Source organism: Talpa occidentalis, unplaced genomic scaffold (assembly GCF_014898055.3).
Source record: "Talpa occidentalis isolate TD23 unplaced genomic scaffold, MPIMG_talOcc4v2.1 talOcc4.8, whole genome shotgun sequence".
Classification (NCBI taxonomy): Eukaryota; Metazoa; Chordata; class Mammalia; order Eulipotyphla; family Talpidae; genus Talpa; species Talpa occidentalis.
In genome coordinates this window covers 26,556,437-26,579,907 of record NW_023605194.1, presented here as the reverse complement: position 1 = coordinate 26,579,907, position 23,471 = coordinate 26,556,437, and the positions used below count along the sequence as shown (strand labels likewise).

Here is a 23,471-nt window from a genome sequence, read left to right as displayed (position 1 = left end):
GGGGAATGGAATCAAATAAGTGGATTTAAGAGATACTTAGGAGATAATTGGACTATACCTCGTGATTGACTGAGGGTAGAAGTATGATGTAAGGGAGAAGGAAGACCCAAGGAGGATTCCTAAGAGTGTACATATATACTGGTTCAGATTTCAATATACTATAAATATGTGATTACATGTCACTTCCTTTCATTTGTAAAAATCGATGACAAGAACAGTGCGTGTTCAGTGTATTATTCACATCTTTGTATCCCCAATATCTTCTACAGTCTCTGGTACATAGTTGGAGTTCAAGAAATGATGTTAAATAAATGACTGAATGGGTGAAAAGGCTTTAAACTCTCTAAGTAAAGGGAAAATACTTATACTGATTATCTAGTCTCCCTAAAGGGTGTATGTATCCTTGTCTATTTGTGTATTATGTACACTTTGTGTATTATGTACACTTTTTTTATTATGTACACTTCTATCATTAATTCCTCCTATCCAAGACTAGAACCTGGACAACTACTAAAAAGAGGTAAATATCTAACCATACCGATGTAATTTCACTTTACATCTATCAGATCACCAAAAACCAATGCCCATAATTGCTATCACTAGTAGTAGCTGGGAGTTAGGGGAGATGTCTGTTTCCTCATCTCTCAAATACAACTATAGAGATTAGGTGAGATGTTTCTAGCATCAAGCAGGCAATCAGTAAAAGTTGATAACTGCCATTCTCTCTCTCTCTCTCTCTCTCTCTCTCTCTCTCTCTCTCTCTCTCTCTCTCTCTTTCTCTCATACATATAGATACAGAATGGCCTGTTTTACATCTATCTATCTATCTATATAATATATATATCTCCAAATCTCTATCTCTCTCTATATATATCCAAATACTACTCCTTCTAGACCCAACTCAAGCCACACCTCTACTAACAAGCCTGCCTATATGGCAATATGCAACAACTTTTCTCATCTCAGAGCTCCTGAAGTACCTATCTGTAAAATTATTCAAAACTTTATCATGGGTAGTCCTGTGACTGCTCTTATAACAATTTTTTTTTTTTTTACTTGTTCTCTGGTGAAGTCAGACATACTAGAATTCAAATGTCATTTATGCTATTTATTTGCTAGGACTTCATCTTTCCAACTTTCCATATTCTCATCTGTGAAATGGGAGATATAGTCACCTATCTGATAGTGGTGTTGTTAGGACCTGAAATTATAGGTGTATGGGTCCAGTTCATGCCAGATAGCAGGCATTCAATGACTAGATCAATAGGTGGCCCCTGAGAGCAGTTGTCAGACTGTTTTCAAACTTCAATCACCTCTCAAATACAGCATCCACAGACAGCCTCACACGTGGTGCTGCTTGATATTTATTTATACTCAACCTTTCCAAAATGATCTAGGGCAGCTAGGTGTTCAACAAATATTTATTGAACGATTACAGGCCACACTTTCCAGTCAGATGTTCATTCTTTCTGCTTTTCCATAATAAGCAAAACACCACAACATTGTGACTTCTTAAAAGCTTTTAATCTTCCTTCAGTTGCACCAAGGATTTTCTTTTTTAATTAAAAATTTTAACTATAAAATACATGCTCATAGCAGAAAATTAAAACACCATAAGGGAATAAAAAGCACATTCCTCTCCCTGTATTAACTCTCACAATATGGAAGTAATTTTTTTTTAAATTCTTTGTATTCTCTTCTAGAGATCTTTCAAATTCACGATAGCTTAAAAAAAGGTAATGGCAAAAAGTATATGGGATAATATAGATTTTATCTGCTCCCTGTTTTTGTCACTTAACATGTAGGTAGCACTTATTGGTTTTTGGTGTTTGGCAACTATACTACTTTAAGACATTATTTAAAGATTTACCTTGATTTAACATCAAAATAATATAACCTCCACAAAAGGATTTTTGTTTCTTTTGCTCTACTATATCACTATCATTTGAATAGTACCTGGAACATAAGTATATGATCAATAAGTATTTGCTAATGAATGTATTTCCTTTTGAGGAACTGCCTTCATTCACGATATACTACCCAGCCTTAGCCAAGGGGCAATGAAGATTGATTAGATGCTCCCTTCTTAGATTTTGAAGTGAGCAAAATAAAAACAGCTGGAGTTTATTTACTGCAGTGCTAAAACCATATGAAATGGTTTGAAGCATGAAATGTTCCTGCTACTGAGATTCTCTGGAGTGACTGCTGCTTGACTGTTCATAGACTGTTTCTCCTGCCTTATTTTCAATCCTGTGAGCTCACATTTATCTTTCCAGTGAGTTTCCTTTTGTTTAAGTTAGCTCAGGGTTTCTCAAACTCAGACTATTCACACTTTGGGTTATAGAATTCTTTGTTGTGAGGGATGATTCTGCACTACAGTGTGTTAGTATGTTTAGCTGTATCCTTGGTCTCTATTGATCAGGTACCAGTAGCATCCCCTATTGGAACAACCAAAACACATTGCAAGACATACCAGTTAGCCCCTAAAAGGACTGATTTAGCTAAAACTGATTTTTGTGTAACAAAAATCTCCTAACTAATAGTTACTACTTCTTCAACAACTTTTCATTCTGGCCTATCTAGAAATACCTAATTTGTTTCAATAGTTCAGCTATATATTATGTTAAGTGGATATGACAGTCATTGCATAAGTCTAATACAGGCTTTTAAACCTTTATCTGGTGTTATTTGAAGTAACAGCTTTATGGAGATATAATGAGAACACTACATGATTCACCTATTTAAAGTGTACAATTTAGGGGCCTTTAATATATTCACAAAATTGTACAATCATCACTACAATCAATTTTAGAATTCTTTAATCACCTCAAAAAGAATGCACTGCACATTTTAGTTGTCATTCCTCAAAACCCCATGTCTCCCAGCCAAGGCAACATCTAAACTACTTTCTATTTCTGCAGACTTACCTATTCTGAATATTTCACATAAGTGGAATCATAAATTATGTGTTCTTTTAGACTGACTGACTTCTCTCAGAACAATGACTTCGAAGATGATCCATTGTTGTAGCTTGTATCAGTACTTCATTCCCTTTTATTGTCAAAAAATAACATTGTTTAGATAAACTGCTTTTTATCGATCCATTCATCAGTTGATGGGCATTTGGGCTGCTCCAATTTTCAGCTATTATGAATAATGGTACTAAAACATTCACATACAAGTTTCTGTGTAGACATGTTTTCATTTCTCTTGGGTCTATATATCCAGGGGTAGATTGCGGGTGCTAAAGAAATTTTATGAGGAACTGCTATTTTTCAAAGTGGTTGAACCATTTTACCTTCCCAAAAGTAGGGAAACTTCATTTTATTAAATTTTAAAAGCTTTAATTTATGCATACAAGAACTGGGGTACAGGCCAGAGTTGTGGGGGGTAAGAGGATTCACCAGAAACAGCAGGTGAGATAGGAGAGGTCTGCTGGGCCACATGGGTAGCTCCCTCGCCAGTGGGCATCGAACTCATGCTGCAGTGGCTGCGGATAGCTTCACAGTCCTGAAACTGAACCCCTTGCACCACCAGGGAGGCCCTAGAGCTTCAATTTATTCACATCTTCACCAACATTTGCTGTTCTCCATCTTTCTGATTATTGCCATCCTAGTGAGACTAAAGAGGTATCTCTATACAGTTTTCATTTACATTTCTCTGATGGCTAATGTTGATGAGCATCTCTTCATGTGAGTACTTGGCCATTTCTATACCTTTGGAGAAATGTCTATTTAGATCCTTTGTCCATTTTTAAATTGGGTTATTTGTCTATTATTGAGTTGTAATATATCTTTATATATTCTAGGTACAAGTTCCTTTTCAGACATATGATTTCCAAGCTTTTTTCCAATTCTGTAGGACATATTTTCCCTTTCTTAATAGTATCCTTTATTGCTCAAAAATTTAAAATTTGTCAGTCTTTCGGTAAAAGTAGTGTGCCATGAGCTGCCAGTTTAGATTGCATCTCAGTCATGGAAGTGTTTTTCTCTGAGACAACGATCATGCCGCCGAAGTGTATATATTTCCCATCTCATCACAAAGAATATTAAAAATATGTGTATCCTAGGATCAAGATTTCTTAAAAGAATTTTTTTTTTACTGCTTAATCAAGGGCATTCTTTTTTTTCCCTTAAAGATTTATTTTTTTATGCATACAAGAGCTGGGATACAGACCAGAGTTGTGGAGGGTGAAAGTATTCACCAGAGTCAGAGTGGGGAACAGAACAGACGGATTGACTGAAATACAATGCTAAGGAGAGCAGAGGGCAAGTCAGGAGAGGTCTGCTGCACTATGTGGGTAGCTGCCTGACCCGGGATCAAACTCATGCTGCAGTGGCTATGGCCAGCTTTATAGGTTTTGTCTTAACCCTGTGCACCACCTGGGAGGCCCTCAAGGGCATTCTTTTTTTTTTTTCTTTTAAGGATTTATTTATTTTTTATACAAGAACCTGAATACAGGCCAGATGTGCAGGAAGGTGAGAAGATTCACCAGGGACAGAGCGGGAAACAGAACAGGCAGACTGATGAAATACACTGCTGAGGGGAGCAGTGGGTGGTCTGCCTCACCATGTGGGATTCTCGCTGGCTGGCTGGGATCAAACCCTTGCTGCAGAGGTTGCGGACAGCCTCACAGTATGGTGCTCAATCGCCTGAGCCACCAAGGAGGCCCTCAAGGGCATTCTAGAGGCATGTGCACTGTACAGTGCTCAGACCGAAGCTGCTGGCGGCACCGGGGAGGCCCTCAAGGGCATTCTTAAGTGAACTTTCGTTTGTTGTTTTTTTAACTGCATGCGCATGGTAGTGAAGAACATAAAGTCTCTAGTAGTTTGATGTCAATGTCTTTAATAGTCTAGATGCAGTTTTAGCCACCATTGCTTGCACCATCAGTGTAACTGTCAATGCAGTGAAAAAGGCAAAAAATATTTTATTATTATGAAAATAATCTTGACCTCATATAACCCCTGGAAAGGTTCTCAAGGAGTCCTAAGGGTCAACTAGATGATACTTTGACATCCATGATACAACTCTATGATACGACTCTATGATATCCATGTTTGTTTAAAAAGGAAAGTAAGTCTTTATATATACAAGTAAGACTTCATGTATACATTTCCTCATAGAACTGATATTCCAGAAACAAGATACAGGAAGATGTGGTGTGTCAGCCTGTGATTTTTGCCTATGCTTGCCATACTACTACATATCAGGGCACATAACCCAAAGTTCTTGCGGCAGGTGTGGTGTGACAAAATACATTTGAAAAGGTGTGAAACTTAACTCCCAAAACATATATGGTGGTATATCAAAATCAACTATGAACAACTATGAACAAGACACACTCTATCGGGTTGGGGGCGGGGAAAGGAGGGATTGGGGTCAAAATAAGGGGGTTGTAATTGTATGGGGAATATAAAAATAAAATTTAAATAAATAAATAAATAAAACATATATGGTGGTGTAAACCAAAGTTACCTCATTTAAAAAAAAATGGTATTTAGGCAAGAATAATGAAAAGCAATGGTCCTCCACAATATTTTACAAAGAAAAGTCAAACTGATGGATGATTGTAAAATTTATTTAGTTATTGTAAAATTATTTATCCTTTGTAAACAATTACTCCATTAGAGTAGATATATGCTGTTAGGATTCTATTTTCTGAGTAGCAAATAAAGATAAATAGATTTTAGACTGTTCTCTGTAAGTGGCCAGTGAAGTAGAAGTCAATTCAAAGTAATCCTGTAAATGCTAAGCTAGTAAAACATATTCTGGGGACCAAAGACTTCCAGAAAAGTCCTTTAGAGAGGCCCAGGGACATTATTTACTTGAGAACTACTTAATCTATCTAAGGACCTTCAAGAACATTAGCCATGTTAAAGCAAACTTCTGAAAATAGTTATAGACCATGGCCAAGTAATCGAGATCTAGCCTAGTCCTAACTTGTTTTTGTTTCTAATCTACTCTGCATACCACTGCAAGATTAAACCCCTTAAATCACTCTCCTTTACTCAAGAACTTTCAGTAATAAATTAAGAGTTAACACAAATGGAATTCTTAACCAAGTGCCGAACATTGAACTGAGCAATTTAAATCATTTTCTCATTTAATCCTCCCAGTAAGCCAATAGTCGGTTCTATAATTCTCCCCCTAGAGATAGGGAAACTTCAGCTTAAAAAGATTCAGTAACCTGCCCAAAGTTGCTGGGCTTTGAGTGGCAACGCTGACTCAAATATGAGGTTCTCAACCACTGCAGTATTGTTGCAGACACACAACTGAGCTAATAATCACTTAGAGAACTTGTTTAAAGAAGTTAACTGGGAACAGCTACAAAGCACATGGACATTTCTCTTGATTCACAGGTTTAGGAACCACTACCAGTTAACTTCCTATTTGCCACAGAGAGGAGTCAGTTTCTTGTGTGTAACTTCTCCCTCCTCCCCGCAGCAGCTTCCTCTTACAGGATAAGGGCAAGATTCCTTAAATTGGCCTACAAAGCTCTTTCTAGTCACTTGATAGACCTTTTGGTTTTATTTTGCCCCAAGTTTCTCTTTGTTTTGGTTTCTCCTATTTAGCACAGGGTTTTCCTTCACCAGGTATTCGCATGCTACTCCTTGGCCTGGCATGCTTTATTTCAGTCATCTAGTTAACTCCAGTTCATAGGCCTCAATGCCTAAATAAGAGCTGTATTTAACTGGGTACACTTCCTGAGAAAAAGTGTCTTGACCTACCTAAGTTAAAACCCTAGTTTTAACCTCTCATAACACAATGTACCACAATTGCAATTAAAAAAAAAATTCTGTGACTATCTCTTCTATCAATACTATAAACTGTAAACTACACCAAGATAGGGAGTGTGCTTGTTTTCACTCATAATTATATACCCCGTGCCTACCATAGTGTCTGTCACATGCATTCAATAAAAAATTTGTTTAAAGAATTAACAGATTCAAGACCTTTTAACTATTGCCCACTTAACCAGCCAATCATATTTCCTACTTTTACCCAATAGAGACCTGCAGTTCCAATTAGAGAGGGTAATACCTATCTCCATATCTTTTCATCCTTATTTAGATACAAGACCTTTCCTTCTCTACTTCTTCACTTACATAATTCCTCCTTTTTTCTACATGGTATAGGTTACCAAATTTCCATTTCACAAAACTCTCCTTAATATTCCAGCCCAGAACAGTCTCTTCCAAACTTCTATATCACTTTGTATTTCTATGACACTCTACATCATTTTGTATTTCTATGATGAATATAATTCATCATATTCTGCCCTGTATCATTGTATTTCATAGATAAGTATTTATTTTTCTAAATATAAGCATTGTTAAGTTGTATGTTCTAAAGGGTAGTATATAGTATAATTAGCTACTGGAGTACCCAGGCACTCTGGAAACATTTGCTAAATTAATTAATGAAGATTTTTCTGTGGACTGCAATGAGACCTCAGCCTGCAATTTATTACCAAATCCCCAAATGACAATTCTCCTTAAAGAGTATCTGGATATTTTATGCTATTTCTCTAGGAATACTTCCTCCAGGATCACTTTTGATCGGTAGTTCAAAACAAGTGTGATGGAAGAAAAGTAATTTACTATTTTAAATTTTCTGACAAAATTTTCTGACATAATAAGAGAAGTTCCATACTTAGGTATTTCTAAATACATTACAAATTAATATACTCCATTATTCTTTAGGATAATTCTACATTATTAATCCTTGTTTATATCCCATGAAGGTAGGAGTATTTTAAAATATTTTCCGTGGATTAATTTCTATTTCAATTTCACTGAGGAAACTTTCTTTCTTTCTTTCTTTCTTTCTTTCTTTTTTGGGCTGTCATCATACTGTTATTCTACACTGAATATCATTTACCATAAGCCATTTAACCCTATGTATAGTGCAGGAATGTATTTCAACTTTTTTTGTCAGACTAAGATCTAATTAAGAATTTTTTTCTCTCAAAATCAGAGAGAAATTTATTCAAATTAATCTAAGTCTTATATGAAAATGAAAGAGCCAAGGAAAACAAACTTGATAGACAAGACTAAAATTCAGACTATATGTATCACCCATTTCAAATGCAAGAATTTATTTCATGAATTATCAATTATAATTTTTGCCCATAAATGCCTATATATAAACATATAAAACACATATATGATTCACACATATGTTTTCAGATCCAAGAACTTTCAACTCTTCACCTACATAATTCCTCCTCTACAAGGTAGAGTCTAAATTTCTTCACATGCAACTCTTTTTCCATTCACCTATCAATGCACTCAGAGGTTGTTACCATATCTTGTGCTAGTGTAAATAATACTGCAATGAACATAAGCATGTACATATCTTTTGAATTAGTGTTTTTATTTCCTTTAAATAAACACCCAGAAGTAGAACTGCTAGATCACATGATAGTTCTTCTTTTAATTTTTTGAGGAATGTCCATACTGTTTTCCATCGTGGCTGCATCACCTTAGCTTCTCATCAATAGTACATAAGGGTTTCCTTTTCACCACATCTTATTTTTCTGGTGATAGCCATTCTGACAGGTGTAAGGTATGACCTCATTGTGGTCTGATTCATTTCCTTGATAATTAGTGATACTTAGCATGCTTTGTGTCTGTTAGCCATCTGTAGGTCTTCTTTGGAAAAATTTCTATTTCATTCCTTTGCCCATTTTAAAAATCAGATCATTTGTTTTTCTGTTGCTGAATTATATGAGTTCTTTATAGAGTATGGATATTAACTCCTTGTGAGATGAGTTGCAAATATCTTCTCCCATTCATCAGGTTACCTTTTTGTTTTGTTGATGGTTTCCTAAAAATAGCAAGGCTTTTTTAGTTTGATATAGTCCCATTTGTTCATTTTTGCTTTTGTTTCCCTTGCCTTTGGTATCTGATCCAAAAACACAGTGCTAAGATCATGTCAAGGAGGTTATTCTGTTTTCTTCTAGAAGTCTCTGTGTTTTCTTACAGAGGTCCTTAATTCATTTTTGTTTATGGTGTAAGACAATAAGGTCTTATTTCCTTCTTCTGCATGTAATTGTCCAGTTTAGCTAAGATCATTCATTTTTAGAGAATAGCCTTTCTTTCTTGTATATTCTTGTCTAATTTGTTGTAAATTAATTGACCATATATGTGTGAGTTTATTTCTGAGATTTCTGTTCTGTTCCATTGATTAATGACTGTTTTATACCAATATCATACTGTTTTGATTGCTATAGCTTTGTACTATAGTTCAAAACCAGAGAGTATGATGCCTCTAATTACTTATTTTTACAGCTTTATTGAGATTAATTTACATATCACAAAATTCACCTATATTAAATGTGCAATTCAATTGTTCTAATTTATTAACAGAACTGTGCCATCATCACCATAATCTATTTTATCTTGTTTTTCAAATTGAGGTGTAATTTACAAAGTTGTATAATCATCATCACTCTAATTCTGGATCATTTTTATCACTCCTCCCTCCCACACCCCCCAAGAAAACACACCTCATTCCCACTTAAGAGCCTTTTCCAATTTTTCTCCAACACCTCCAGTCCTAGGCAATTGTTAATCTATTTTTTATCTCTATGACTTTGTTTATTCTTAATACTTCATATGATTGGAATCATAATATGTGATATTTTTAACAGTTCTTTCAATTAACATAACATTTTCAAGATTTATCTATGTTGTAGCATGTGTCAGAACTTCATTCCTTGTTATTACCTAATAATATTCTATTGTATGGCTATACCACATTGGTTTATCCATTCATCAGTTGATAGATATCTGGATTGTTTCCATTTGGGGAATATTAGCAATAATACTGCTTTGAACATTTGCATAAAAGTCTTTATGTAGACAATTTTATTTCTCTTTTGTAGATACCAGGGAGAATTACTATATCAGGACCTAATCACTCATGAGTAATAAATTTTTTTCTATTTCAAAGGGTTTTTGACACAGTCAGGAAATAGACTAATGTAAAATTCTTTTTTAAAAAATAAGTTTGTTAATCTGCTGTTAACTTGGCTATCGACAGATTAGAAATTCTAAGATGAGGTAAGAAATTTTAGTGTAAATCATAAAACTAAATGGAGTCTGCACTAGCCTAGGCTAGCATCAAATTTCTATATTTTGAGCAAGATGTATATATCTGTCTCCTTGTGGTTGACAATTGCTTATCCACAGAAAGGGAAGGCTTATGCAGTAGGAGAGGTAATAAATGCAATTTTTAAATATCAGCTTATTTTTCATCTCTAGCCCGAATCTGCTTCTCACTTCATGAGAAAACGGTGAAACATTAATTATAATTAGTCCTGTAAATTACCAAAATTTTTCATAAAAGCTACCCTTTCAGAAATTGGAGATCAAATAAACTTCTGGTCACATGTTATTTCTGGTTTATTTCCTGGCAATGCACACACTAGTTCAAATATATTCAGGAAGCAAACTTCGAACAGAGAAGAGCTGAATTTAAAATTCTACGTAAAAAAAAGCTTAAAACATATCTTAAATTTAAGAAAATCAAACATCTTGCAGCAGAAATTAGGAATACTGCAAGAAAACCATCACATGTCCTGCCAATCACTGAGCACTAGAGAACGCCACAGGTCGTGCAAAATGCACATTCGTTTAAACCAACAGCACTTTTCCTCCCGCCAAAGCCGTCCCAACAGCCGCAGAGAATAACCTAACCAGCGGCTGATGATTTTCCCCTTTTGATTTCCCACCCTCACCTCCCCCCGCCCCAAACACACACATCCACCTGCTTGGAGGTGTCAAGGCGACTAGAAATGGTTAACAGGCAGCAGCAGCAGCAGAGAGAAACAAACACCCTGACAACCCACAGCTGAGTAAGCAAGAGCTGTTTATTCACGAACATATTCCATTTGGAGCCTGTCGGGGAGCCTGTGAAAGCCCGGGCACAAGGTTCCTAGAGGGAGAAAATAATCTTTTCTCCCTTCCCCGCCCAAACACTCGTGAGAGGCTCGGGTGGGAACCATCTGATCCAGAGAGTCCCTGCCCACCCGCCCCTCAGGAATAACCACCTCAGGCTCTCGAGCATCCGACCCCTAGCCGGGGTTGTGTAACTCCCCAAAATGGGCTCAGGCACGGCAGGGGCTGGCCCCAGCGCCAAGCAGCTCCAGCTACCCCACCCCGCCACGCCAGCCCGACGCCGCGGAGGGCAGGGGACCCCGACGAGTAATGGCCATCCAGCCCCCTCCCCTCACCTGGCTCGATCCCACCTGCGGGCAAGAGCACAGGAGAAAAGAAACAGGCAGGGAGAGCTGACCTTGTTGCTACTGACAGTGGAGCGGCACATTCTGCTGCTTCCTGGAAAGCGGCCCGAAGGACATTTTTCCCCTTGGAGGAAGGAAACGGGAGGGCGCCGGCCGGGCGGCCACGGGCTGGGCGGCGGTGGTCGGGGCGGGCTGTGCAGCCTCCGGCGGGGACAGTCCGAGGACTACATCTCCCAGGCTGCTCTGGGCCGCCTTGCGTCGTGACCCCGGCGCGCACGGAGGCGGCGACTCTTACCTCACAGAGGTAGCTCCTCCGCCTGCAGCGACTCGGCGCCCGCGGTCCATGGACCGGAACCCCGGGCCGACGGGCAGGAACCCGGGCCGCGATCGCCGCCTCCCCGCCCCAAGCTCCTCCTCCTCGCTTCCCACCGCCTCCTCCGGACGCCCGCAGGCCGCGCGCCGCTGCCGCCGGGCTCGCGGAGCCACCCCAGGAGGCTGGGTGGCGGGTTCGCGGCTGCCGCCGGGCTGAGGCCTACTCCGCCGCTTCTCAGTGCTATTGTCCCTGGGCCCGGCGCCGACCGGGTTCACTGGGGAGGGTCGAGCGCGCCGGCTCCGCGGAAGATGCCGGACCAAGCCCTACAGCAGATGCTGGACAGGTAATGGGCAGCCTTGGGGGCGAAGATGAGCCGCGTTCGCTCTAGCCCTCCCCGCACTGCGCCTCGAGCTGTTGGGGAGCGGAGCCCGGCGTGCCGGGAGGAGTTCCACGACCTGGGGGCCGGGTGGGGGGCAGAAAGTTTGGCGTCTGTACGTGGGGAGGACAAGAGTAGGCGGCCTAGGTTCTCAGACTTAAAGCGAAACTTAGTTAAGGTGTGGCGTCTAGTTTTGTTGGAAAGCCAATTTGAAGTGAGAGGGCTTTCTCGTAACCCACAGAATTAGTTTCTTTTTCTTACCCTCGTCTTCCATCCTCCTCCCCCCCACCCCTCCAACTGTATTGTAACGTGTTCTTTGCCAGGGATGTCACTGGCAAAAAGAACCAGTCTGCTTTTCCGGGAACTGATCCCTCTACAACTTTAAGATTTTTCAAAAACCAAGGGTAAGCATTCATTTGGAAAGCTTGATAGGCTTCCCCTCCCCTCCCCCATCTTATCTTCACCCCTCCACCCCACCCCCCAAACTGTAAGGTCAGAGTATCCACAAGGGAGCTTTAACGATCAGACCAGATTAGAGGTTATGGACAAACACCTCGTGAGTCTAACACTGAACATCACATTTTACGATTCTGTGAGTTCACTGAAAAAGTTTCATCTTATATTGGAGTCACTTGCCCACTGCTGGGGGGCTCTAGGCAGTAAAATTTACGGTGAAATCGGCTCCACCGCCCTCTGCTGTTCAAATTCTAGCCCACGGGATCTAACATGATTTTTTGGCGAGGATTAATCCATATTTCCTCTCAATCTAGTCTTAACTTGCTGGCATAGCCAATACTAGAAGGCCAACACATAATATTTGTGGTTGCTGACAGCTCCCAGTAGAACCCTGTTCAGTTAATACAGCTCTTTTTTACTGAGTAAATGTCCAACTGTAAGGTGGTAAAGACCTTTCTTGAGACTTTTCCCCGTTAAGCGATATGTCATATCCAAAACACAAATCATCCAAGAGTACAATTGCAGAATGACAGACATTTTCTTTGGAGCATAGAATTTTCACATATCTAAGTTAATAAAAATTGTGTACTGACTTTCAGTTGAGGTGACCTAATGATTAATCCCTCCCATATTTTTTTTAAAGATTTATTTACTTATGCATACAAGAGCTGGGGTACAGGCCAGAGATGATGGGGGTGAGAGGATCCATCAGAGACACAGTGGGGAACAGAACAAGCAGACTGAGTGAAATACACTGCTGAGGGGAGCAGCAGGCCAGACAAGAGAGGTTTGCCCGCCATGTGGGTCTCTCCCTGGCGGGCCAGGGATGGAACTCCTTCCGCAGAGGCTGCAGATTGCTTCACAGTGCGGTGCTTAACCCCTTACCCCCCCCTTCCATATTTGATATAAGCATTCAGGTCAGATTATAGTGACTACTCCCTTTTTGTGTGAGTAGTTTTATAAGCTTCCGGAAGGCAAAAATTTACTCATCATTATTTATCTTGATTCCTAGGACAGCTTGCTATTCAGCAGGTCATCAGTAAATATTTGTTTTGTAAACAAATGCGTGACCTTGTCATTTACCCCAGTTGTCTAGGGTTCTGATAACTTCTCCATTTTTTCTTTCATTATAATTTAGCATACTGACAAACTGCAGAGGACTACTAAAATATGCCCAGAGACCACCTCCCACCACTGCCAATTGCAATCACATGGCCCCTATTTGGTGCAGGTTATTTTGTAATTAATTTTTTTCCTTCTGAGGGCCTGCTGATTTCACTTTCACTGCTGGGTGGCTTTTAGAAAAGTTCAAGTACTGGAAAGCTAACTAGGCTTTCAAATGGTCTTTGGAGATCTCCATAGAAATAAAATGAAACCAAGGTGTGCTAGTACGGCATTTAAAACTTCTCTGCAGAAATTTGGAAATTCTGGCTGCATTTATTGAAGCAGGTGACTATAACATTGACTTAACCCTTATCTTCTGTACCTTTTGGACATAACTCAGGGTAGATTTTTAACATGCTATTCAAAAACCTTCATTAGCTGTTAGTAGTTTGCAACCTAGCTCCATGTTAGACTCACCTGAAGATCTTTTAAAAATATGAATGGATGCCTGGCCCTACCCAACTCCAATTAGCTTGTTTTGCATCTGGTAAGCAGGCATGACCAGTATCCATAGAGTCCCTACAACAGTCAAATGGAAGGAAGAGCAGGGAAAATAATCTGCTCCACACCCCTCTCCTGCTTGACAAAGTAAATTAGACCCCTCGCTCTGAATGAGTTATTGTTCACACACATACATTCCTTTAGAGGATGTAGAATATTCTGATAGGAACATGCTATATTCTCATTTTCTCTTAATTCCCATTAAAGCAAATTCTAATTCACTGTCATTCGGCATCTTTGTCTTCAGTCATTTCACTGTCCCATTTTGACAGTCACAGACAATAACTTGGAATTAAAAAGCATTTGCAATTAATTCCATTTACTTCATCTGTATGTAAAAAGTGGAAACACTGCAGATGAAGTCCCTTTTGACCGTCATCCCCCATGTCCCATCTCTTCCCTTCTTCACTCTACTCTCATGAATGGGTTTATAGTCTTCCAGTCTTCTTTGTTTAATGTTTTTACATACCATATATAAGTCATAGTATTCTTTGTTTCTAAAATATAAATATATCAGTCTACAATTTGCTTCTTAAAACAGTGTTGTGCTTTCTGTGATGTACAGCAAAGAAAATATATATTATCCATTTTATTAACATACCACTTTTTTTTCTCAATCCATTTCCATACTTAAGACATTTAGGTTCTTATTTTCTCTTTCTTTTCTCTGCTTATATTTGGCTTTCATTGTCCCTATTAGCTTTATTAAGTACACAAAGGACACCAACAATTTCTTACTCAGTAAGCCTAATGACTTTTTACTTGGTCCTCACATACTGGACATACATGGAATGAAGATGAAACTACTGACCACCACCCCCTAACTGCTGGAAGTTATGTTCAATTACACCTTAGTATTTATCTTTGGCTTCTTCCTCCCTTATATGTCACCTTTACTCCTTAAATATGGTTCCGTTCTCAGCATTTATCATTCTTTGTAAAGTGTACCCACTCACTTCATTACTATTTGAGTGACTTACCAATGAGTCTCTTTTTTTCTAACTTCTTTTTTAAGATTTATTTTTACTATTTATGTATACAAGAGCTGGGGTACAGGCCAGTGGTGTGGGAGGTGAGAGGATTCACCAGAGACAGATTGGGGAACAGAACAGGCAGACTGACCGAAGTACACTGCTGAGGGGAGCAGGGGGCGAGTCTGGAGAGGTCTGCTGCGCCATGTGGGGTTGCTCCCTGGCCAGCCGGGGATCAAACTCATGCTGCAGAGGCTGCGTATAGCTTCACAGGTTGCGTCTCAACCCCTTGCGCCACCAGGGAGGCCCTATTTCTAACTTCTTTTATACATTTTAGTGTCTGGTAGAGATTTCCCTTTGTGTATACACAGTACTATTAGCACCTTAACCTACTAAAACTAAACAAGCAGCATATTCCTGCCTTTTACTTAACCTTGATTTCTCAAATTTTGATCTTTGATATGATCATTCTTCTAGTCAGCCTGCCATAAAACCTGAGTTTTGTTTTTCTTTTTAGCTTCTTTCCTTCCAGATCTCCTTGCTTATCAGATTCTTATTTCGCTTGACTCATTTATCTTTTCCAGTTTGACTTATAGCCAGAATTGGCTAAGGTGCGATTATAATTATGTCATGTCGGGCCTCCCCGGTGGCGCAGCAGTTGAGCGCTGGGTTGCGAAGCTGCCCGCGGCCTCTGCGGCGCCGGTTCGATCCCTGGCTGCTCCCCGGCCACCGGAGGAGGATCCCACATGGTGCGCAGACCTCTCCTGCCACCCGCTGCTCCCCTCAGCAGTGTACTTCAGCCCTTCTGCCTGCTCTGCTCCCCGCTCTGGCTCTGGTGAATTCTCTCACCCTCCCGCGCTTCTGACTGTACCCAGTGCATGTATAAACAAAACAAACAAATATAATAAATAAATAAATAAAAACATGCCTCTATAAAAAAAAAAAAAACTATAAAAAAAAATAAAAAAAATAATTATGTCATGTCTATGCTTTAAAATCTACCTCTTTATCACCTATTGGATAAAATCTAAAGTTTAAAGACCTTATGAAGAAGTTTAAATCAATTAATAAAATCCATCCCCAACATACCTTAATCATACTCTTTTGTATTGTACTTCATTGTACCTGAATATATCCTGCTTTTTCATCTTGTTTTTACTTTAGGTTACTTCTTCCCTTTAACATATCCTGACTCTGTCTCGTCTTTAGAATTCCACTCATAATGTAAGTTCAAATTTTTAGCCTGACCTTCAAGATACATCTCATCATTGTTTACATACATTTATTGTGCTTCCAATTATGTGCAAGACACTGAGTACATGACTGGCACCAGCTACCTTTTTAAAGTACCTTTTTTTGCTTCTGTTTAAAAATGAGTGTATGGCCTCACTGGTGGCCTAGGGCTTAAGTCTCAGTGCTATCACCACTATGGCCTGAGTTCCATCCCCAGCCAGGGCGCTAATCCACATATGGCACAGCAGACCTCTCCTGTGTTGCAGGCTGCTCCCCTCAGCAGTGTATTTCAGTACATCCACCTGTTCTGCTCCCCTACTCTGTCTCTGGTGAATCCTCTCAAACCCTCATACATCTGGTCTACACCCCAGTTCTTCTATGCAAAAATAAAATAAATCTTTAAAAAAAAGAATGAGTGCATAAGTCCATATCTTTTGCCAAACCAGTTTGGTCAAAGTTATACCCATTTTTCAAGACCCAGTGTAGATTCTGCCTCATTAATAAGCTTTTTCTGACTGTTTCATCCAGAATTATTTTTGTTCTGCAATCATGTTTGGCAATTCATCTCCAGTACCCTGCAACTCTTTACATGCTATAGTTCATAAGATGATGAAAGATAATATTTTTGTGACACATTGGTATAGACAGGCAAGGGTTAGATTCATGGTTAATTTCCTGGTGTCTGCTTAAAAACAAACACAATTTCTTATACTGGTTATAATTTCCTAAGAAAATGAAAAATGGATCATTTTTCAGGATACAGTACATATGGCAGGATGGTACAGTAAATAAAGCTATTTTTGAGTCAAGGCCTAGGCTCCATCCATGCCTCTCTACTTAACTAAAAAGTTGTGGGTAGATCACTTAACCTTTCTGGGCTTTTCTTTCCATATTTAAGATGGAAATACTTATGCTTGAGGGTTTATGAAGATCAGGAACAAAGGGCATAGCATGAATGTAAGCACAATAAATGATAGTATTCACTGTGATATATTTTCTTTCTGCTTTGCCCTTAAGTAATGTGTCATGATTGTGGTTATCTCTCTGATGAATTCAGATATTTTAATTTACATTTCACTTGGAACACATATAAAGGGATTTCTTTAAGCTCTTGATGGTATAGTTCCTGTTCCAGAATACATGGGATGACAGTTTTAATCCTGAGACCAAGCAAATAGTGCCATTTTCTCCCATGAGGGACCTTCTTGCATTATACAGCATATGGACCTTTAAGCATGTTCTGATTAAAGGAGTGCTTGTCTTTAAATATTCATGCAAATAATTTGTTAAGGCACTATATATAATACTATAGCAGGGATTTAAAATTTGTTTCATTGCTCTCACTCCATCTCGAAATACTTCTATTCTGCTATACTCCAGTTTTCTTCAAAGTGATCTCTAGGGCAGTAGCCTATGATTTCCCAGATCTATTTTTAATAATTGAAGATAAACACCTGCTATTTGAGTCTGCAAAGATAGACTTAACTGCCAGCTGTTTATTAGATAACCATACCTATCTTGCTTGGTTAATTAAATGTGCCAGTGAAAAACAATGTTGATAAAAAGTTTCCTCCTTTTTCCACATACTTTTATTTTTATTTATTTTTTAAGATTTATTTATTTATATAAGCACTGGGTACAGTCAGAAGTGCAGGAGGGTGAGAGAAGAGCAGAGCAGGCAGACTGATGAAGTACACTGCTGAGGGGAGCAGTGGGTGGGGCAGGAGAGGTCTGCGCACCATGTGGGACCCTTACCCAGTGGCTGCGGAACGAACCAGCGTTGCAGAGGCTGCGGGCAGCTTCGCAACCCAGCGCTCAACCTCTGTGCCACCAGGGAGGCCCTTTTTCCACATACTTTTAAAATAATTAACTCAATTATCTAAACAGTGGATAAGTCACGAATGAACACTATGAAGTGAGGTTATCTTTGTCATCCATCCTTTTCCAAAAGGTTTGTAATGTTTAACTTTGTTGTAAGGAACTTTCTGCTCCAGTCAGTGGTCTCCTCCTTGTCTGACCATGTGTTTGTTTCTGTCTCTAAGCTTATGCCATTACCTTATTCTTCTCATTCCCCAAACTTGAATCCTCATCTGTAGGCCTCTCTTTTCCATGAAACCTCAGCTATTTCATGCTGTGTTTCTTACAGTTGTAATCATATTTCGGTATTACTTAAGGTCTCTGACATTTTTTCTTGGCACCTAATATTTTGAGTGGTGATTTGTATGCAGTACTGCTGTATATGTATTTGTTCTTTAACTGGTCTGTAAGTTTCATAAATGTAGTTCTTTGTGGCATCAAATATTGAATGTACTTAGTAGATACTTGAGTTGATTTAGGAGGAGAGCTTGAATAATCTTAGCTTTAAGACAACCCAGCTATATATATTCCTTGAAATGTTTATGAATTTTACTATTAAGGACATGTAATTGGAAAAAAGTTATAAAGTCATGTAGAATTAAATGACTGATCTTTTCTAAAGAGTGGCGTATTACACAGATTAGTACCGGTAAGACTGTGCCGTTGTTCTAAGGAAGAAGTAATAGTCTCTAAATAGGTCTGGTTTAGCTCTTTTACTAGGCTTCGTGTAATCATAGTGATTTGTTCTTTGATCTCTGAGACATTCATATGACTTGCCAAATTTCCTTTCACTTTGTAAATGAATGTGCCCTGGAGCAGAAGGTGTGGGAATAAATACTGGAGGTGTGTATCAGCAAGCAGAAACGTGTAGGAAAACTAGTGGAAGGTAAAGATGGGTGGAAGAAAACAGATGGAGAGGAGTAGAATGAACCTCTTGAACAGTGGCGGTGACCTTGTGAAAACGGGAGGTACTTAGGAATCCAGAACTTTCCCTAGCCAATGCCAGGTGCCAAGCAGATCGCTTTATATGCTGATGTAGGTCAGATGGCACATCCATGAAAATTAGACATAAAGTTGATACCAACAGTTGTCATCTTTGTCAGCGTCGTTGTTAGTGTCCACTTGGCTATTACGTGGCAGGCAGTCTTGAGCTGCTTATGGTCACTGTGTAATTTTTTACAATAGGGGGCTTTTTTAACAGTTGAGACAAAGTCGGCTTACAACATTATATATTTTCTAGGAGTACAAGTTCACACCTTTTTACTGTAGGGGATCTTAACAAAACCTTTTTAATGCTGAGAACTCTGGCAGTGTGGATAAGCCTGTGGTTTCTTTCTCACAAAGTTTTAGAAGAATAAACAAAATATATAGGATCAGAAGTGAAATTGGTTATGTTGAAATACAGCTACCAAAATATTAAAAATCTGACAAAGTAATAGGAATATGCATACACTAAAATGCAAGAACTATTGGTGGATCAGAAAATAACTTCAAACTAGTGGTGAGCAAAATCCTAATTTGGGATTTTTATAGCTCTAAGATAATATGAAATTTTCTGGTTACTATACCAATTTCTAATTGCTGTACTATTACTATTACTATAGTTTGTTTACATTGATCATTGAAAGAAAATTAAATTTTAGAGGATAGCACAAAAAAAGATGTCATTTTTACCCCCATCCAAATTTACCAACTCCATAAATAAGTTTTTCATAGATCACAGATTAAGAACCCCTGCCTTAAAACAGCTCTGAAAGAGGCTCTGTCATTAAACCAAATAACTGGTGAGCAGGGATTTGAACTTGGGCAGTATGGCTCCAAAACTCAGGATCTTTTTCCAGGTAAGGATATCCTACTTGTATTATCTTTTCCTCACATTTAGCTAATTTTTTTCCATAGAAAAAAATCTTAAGCATTATACTTACATGAAAACCAAATAATTTTAAAATGTTTGCTTTGACTATAAAATTGGAAAAAAAAATTTTTTTAAGATTTGTTTATTTCTGCATACAAGAGCTGGGGTACAGGCCAGAGATGCGGGGTAGGGGGAGGGGGGTGAGAGGATTTACCAGAGACAGAGTGGGGAACAGAACAGGCAGACTGACTGAAATACACTGCTGAGGGGAACAGCAGGCGAGACAAGAGAGCTCTGCTGCGACATGTGGGTTGCTCCTTGGCTGGCCAGGGATTGAACTCATGCTGCAGAGGCTGCAGATTGCTTCATAGTGTGGTGCTTAACCCCTTGCGCCACCAGGGAGGCCCTGAAATTTTATTTCTGTGTGAGTGAAGGCAATTTACAAAGGAAAAAAATAAGGAAAAAGGAAAGAATTGTTAAAGCAGAGGTTCTCAAACTTCAGCTATCATGATCACTTAAAGGATTTGTGAAAATAGTGTCAGTGGTTCCTCAAAAAATGAAATTAGAATCACAATGTGATCTAGCAATATGACTTCTGGGAATATACCCAAAATAATTGAAAGCAGTCTGGAAGAGATGTTTGTACACTCATTTTCATAGCAGTAGTATTCACAATAGCTAAAATGTGGAAATGGATAAGCAAATCGTGGTCTATACAGACAATAGTTCACTGCTCAGCCTTCGAAAGGAAGTTCTTTGCTATGCTACAATGTGAATAAACTTTGAGGATACTATGTTAAGCGAAATAACCCAATCACAAAAAAGACAAAATGCCGTATAATTCCATGTGTATGAGGTGCTTAAGAGTAGTATGAATCATAAAGACAAAGTGTAATGTAGTTGCCAGGAACACTAGAAAGGGGAGAGTGGAAAGTTGTTTAATGGACATAGGGTTTCCATTTATAAGAAGAATTGTTATGGGATGGATGTTGGTGATGACTGCACAACAGTGTGAATGTATTTAACACCACTGAACTATTTAAAGATGGTTAAAATATAAGTTTTATGTTATGTGTGTATTTTACCACAATAAAAAAAGAAAAATTATTTTAAAATTAAAAAAAAATACAGAATTGGGTCCCAACCCAAGGGTTTCTGATTCTTTTGGTTTGGGGTCTGAGGATTTACATTTCTATCAAGTTCTCAAGATGATCTTGTACAATCACACTAAGTACCTTTCTGAGAGATTGTAGGATTGAAGAGATCAAGGGAGGAAATGATTTAAAGAGACACAGAACTTCAGCAGAAATTTCAGCCTCTTGAATGTGGACTTTGGTTTTGTTTTGTTTTTTGGACTTTGGTTTTGTTTTGTTTTTTACAAATATAAAGGAAATCCAAGGTTTATTTTACATGGAACAGCTTTCTTCTTGAAAAGACTTTGCAGGCCTCCCCGGTGGCGCAGCAGTTGAGCGCTGGGTTGCGAAGCTGCCTGCAGCCTTTGCAGCGCTGGTTCGATTCCTGGCTGCTCCCTGGCCAACGGTGAGGGTCCCACAAGGCGCGCAGACCTCTCCTGCCGCCTGCTGCTCCCCTCAGCAGTGTACTTCGGTCCTTCTGCCTGCTCTGCTCCCCGCTCTGGCTCTGGTGAATTCTCTCACCCTCCTGCGCTTCTGACTGTACCCAGTGCTTGTATAAATAAATTAATTAATTTTAAAAAAAGAAAGAAAGAAAGAAAAGACTTTGCAGTCCGTACTGAATACTTGGTATATTACAGTTGAGGCATACACAACCCGCATTCTATCTGGCAACAGATAACCTCAAAACCTCAAACATCCTATATAAAATATAATTTCTATTTTATTTTTCTCCAGAGGACAGTTTCTCTCCAGCCCTTAATGACTTAGCTCCTGTACATTAATAGATAGGGCAGCACCTGTAGGTCTAAATCAGGGTGGGGTGTTTGGGCCTTACAGGCCTCACAAGAATAATTCCTGACTACTTTGCTGTGAATGGCACGACTCACATAATGTAATTTCACATACAGGTTGGGAAGCACATAGGCATCCAAGACACTTGCTTCTGAATATACTTTAGGCCTCCACTTTGTTTCAAATGACAAACTTCTTAAGCCTTGCCCTGAGGCATCAGTCCTTACAGTAGGAGCAGCAAACAGGCTATACATGGCCTTGGCCCTTTTTGTCACATTGTTCCCTTTTTTCTTGGTACTTTGTCCACTCCACTCTGTCCTGGCTCTCAAAACCCCCCAGTGTGTGGACTTGAAAGGTTTTTGGCTGTGTCCTTTGAAATGGAAAATAGGCAGCTCCCCTGCCTGCCTATGGCTATGCAGGCATTTCTTTTCCCTTTTCCCTTTGCAAAGCAGCAACACCAGCCGCTCTCTAGCCATCTGTGTCTATGCAGGTATCTCATTTTTCTTTCTGCTTTTCCTAACAAACCCGTCCTTTTAAAATGTTTTTTTTTTTTTTTAAAAAAAAAGGAAATTGGAAAATGGCTAATCGCTCTTACTTTTGAAAGGTGGTCAAGTTGCCATCAATAAGTTGTAGCATTAAAATATGAATTTGTGTTAAAGTAGAATTCATGTTGTTTTGGCTTTAAATACAAATTTATGGTATTAGTAAAAATTTTGGATTTTAAAATGTTTGGTTTTTATATTTATTGGCTATTTTTATCTAAGAAATGACCTGAATCAATAGCAAAATCAAGAGCACATTTTGTCCAGTGTGAAAAATAGAAAAGCTTGTAAGACTCAAAGTCTTGTATAGGGAATCAGGTTTATTTACCTTTCTATGCGAAGTCCCAGTCACTAGGAAACAAAGCTGTTGATAAAAAAAAAAACAAAAAAATAAACTGAGTTTACTTATAAAAACTGTTCAGAGTGATTGTGATTGTTCTGCCATCTCTTAAGTCAATTTCTTACACTGTGATCAATATTGTTTGGGTTTATATAAGTGAAACATGCAAGTGTATATTTTGCCTTAGGCATAGTTTGATCCATGTCTCAAGCAAAACACTTTCCATCTTTCAGCTTTCTCTGGGTTATTTAGGCTCCACATGGTGAAACTCCTGGAAGTAATAACCTCACACTCTCCTTAAGCGTCTCACTTTTCTGCCTCTAGGTCCAATAGAAAACAGAAAGTCTGTGTACCAATTTTCCTGGCATAAATTCTGAGTTTCACTCTGATAAAACCAATTGTATGAGCTCGGCCTTCCAATCACTGTAATCTAGCAAATAGGAGTCTCCCTTAATCCAATCTCAGGACAACACTTCTTGGAACTGGCAATGGGGAGGACTGAGTTCCTAAATCACATACATAGCTGATGTTGCCGAGAAGAGTGGTTTTCCGTAGAAAGTGTGGAGTACTGTTTGTTCCTTAAAAAGGGAAGAAATCATACTGTGTGTTAAATCACAGATTTGTACTGTCCCATTCAATCTATTATGATCTTGAGTAAACCCACCATTTTCAGACATCTCTTTTTCCTTC

The 23,471-nt window shown here is 38.9% G+C and overlaps 2 protein-coding genes across 2 annotated transcripts in view; one reads left to right on the top strand and one right to left on the bottom strand.

The window, feature by feature from the left end:
* The window catches only part of CPEB3 (cytoplasmic polyadenylation element binding protein 3), a 183,862-nt gene extending 172,423 nt beyond the window's left edge, over positions 1–11,439 (bottom strand). The window contains 1 exon segment of the mRNA XM_037497586.2: positions 11,302–11,439. The gene's annotated coding sequence lies outside the window, so the exon portion shown is untranslated.
* A 104-nt stretch (positions 11,440–11,543) lies between these two features.
* MARCHF5 (membrane associated ring-CH-type finger 5) overlaps positions 11,544–23,471 on the top strand; it is a 47,987-nt gene continuing 36,059 nt past the window's right edge. The window contains exon 1 of the mRNA XM_037495598.1: positions 11,544–11,904. Within this exon, the coding sequence (XP_037351495.1) occupies positions 11,870–11,904 (35 nt within the window). The 5' untranslated portion in view covers positions 11,544–11,869. The remainder of the gene's footprint in view (positions 11,905–23,471) is intronic.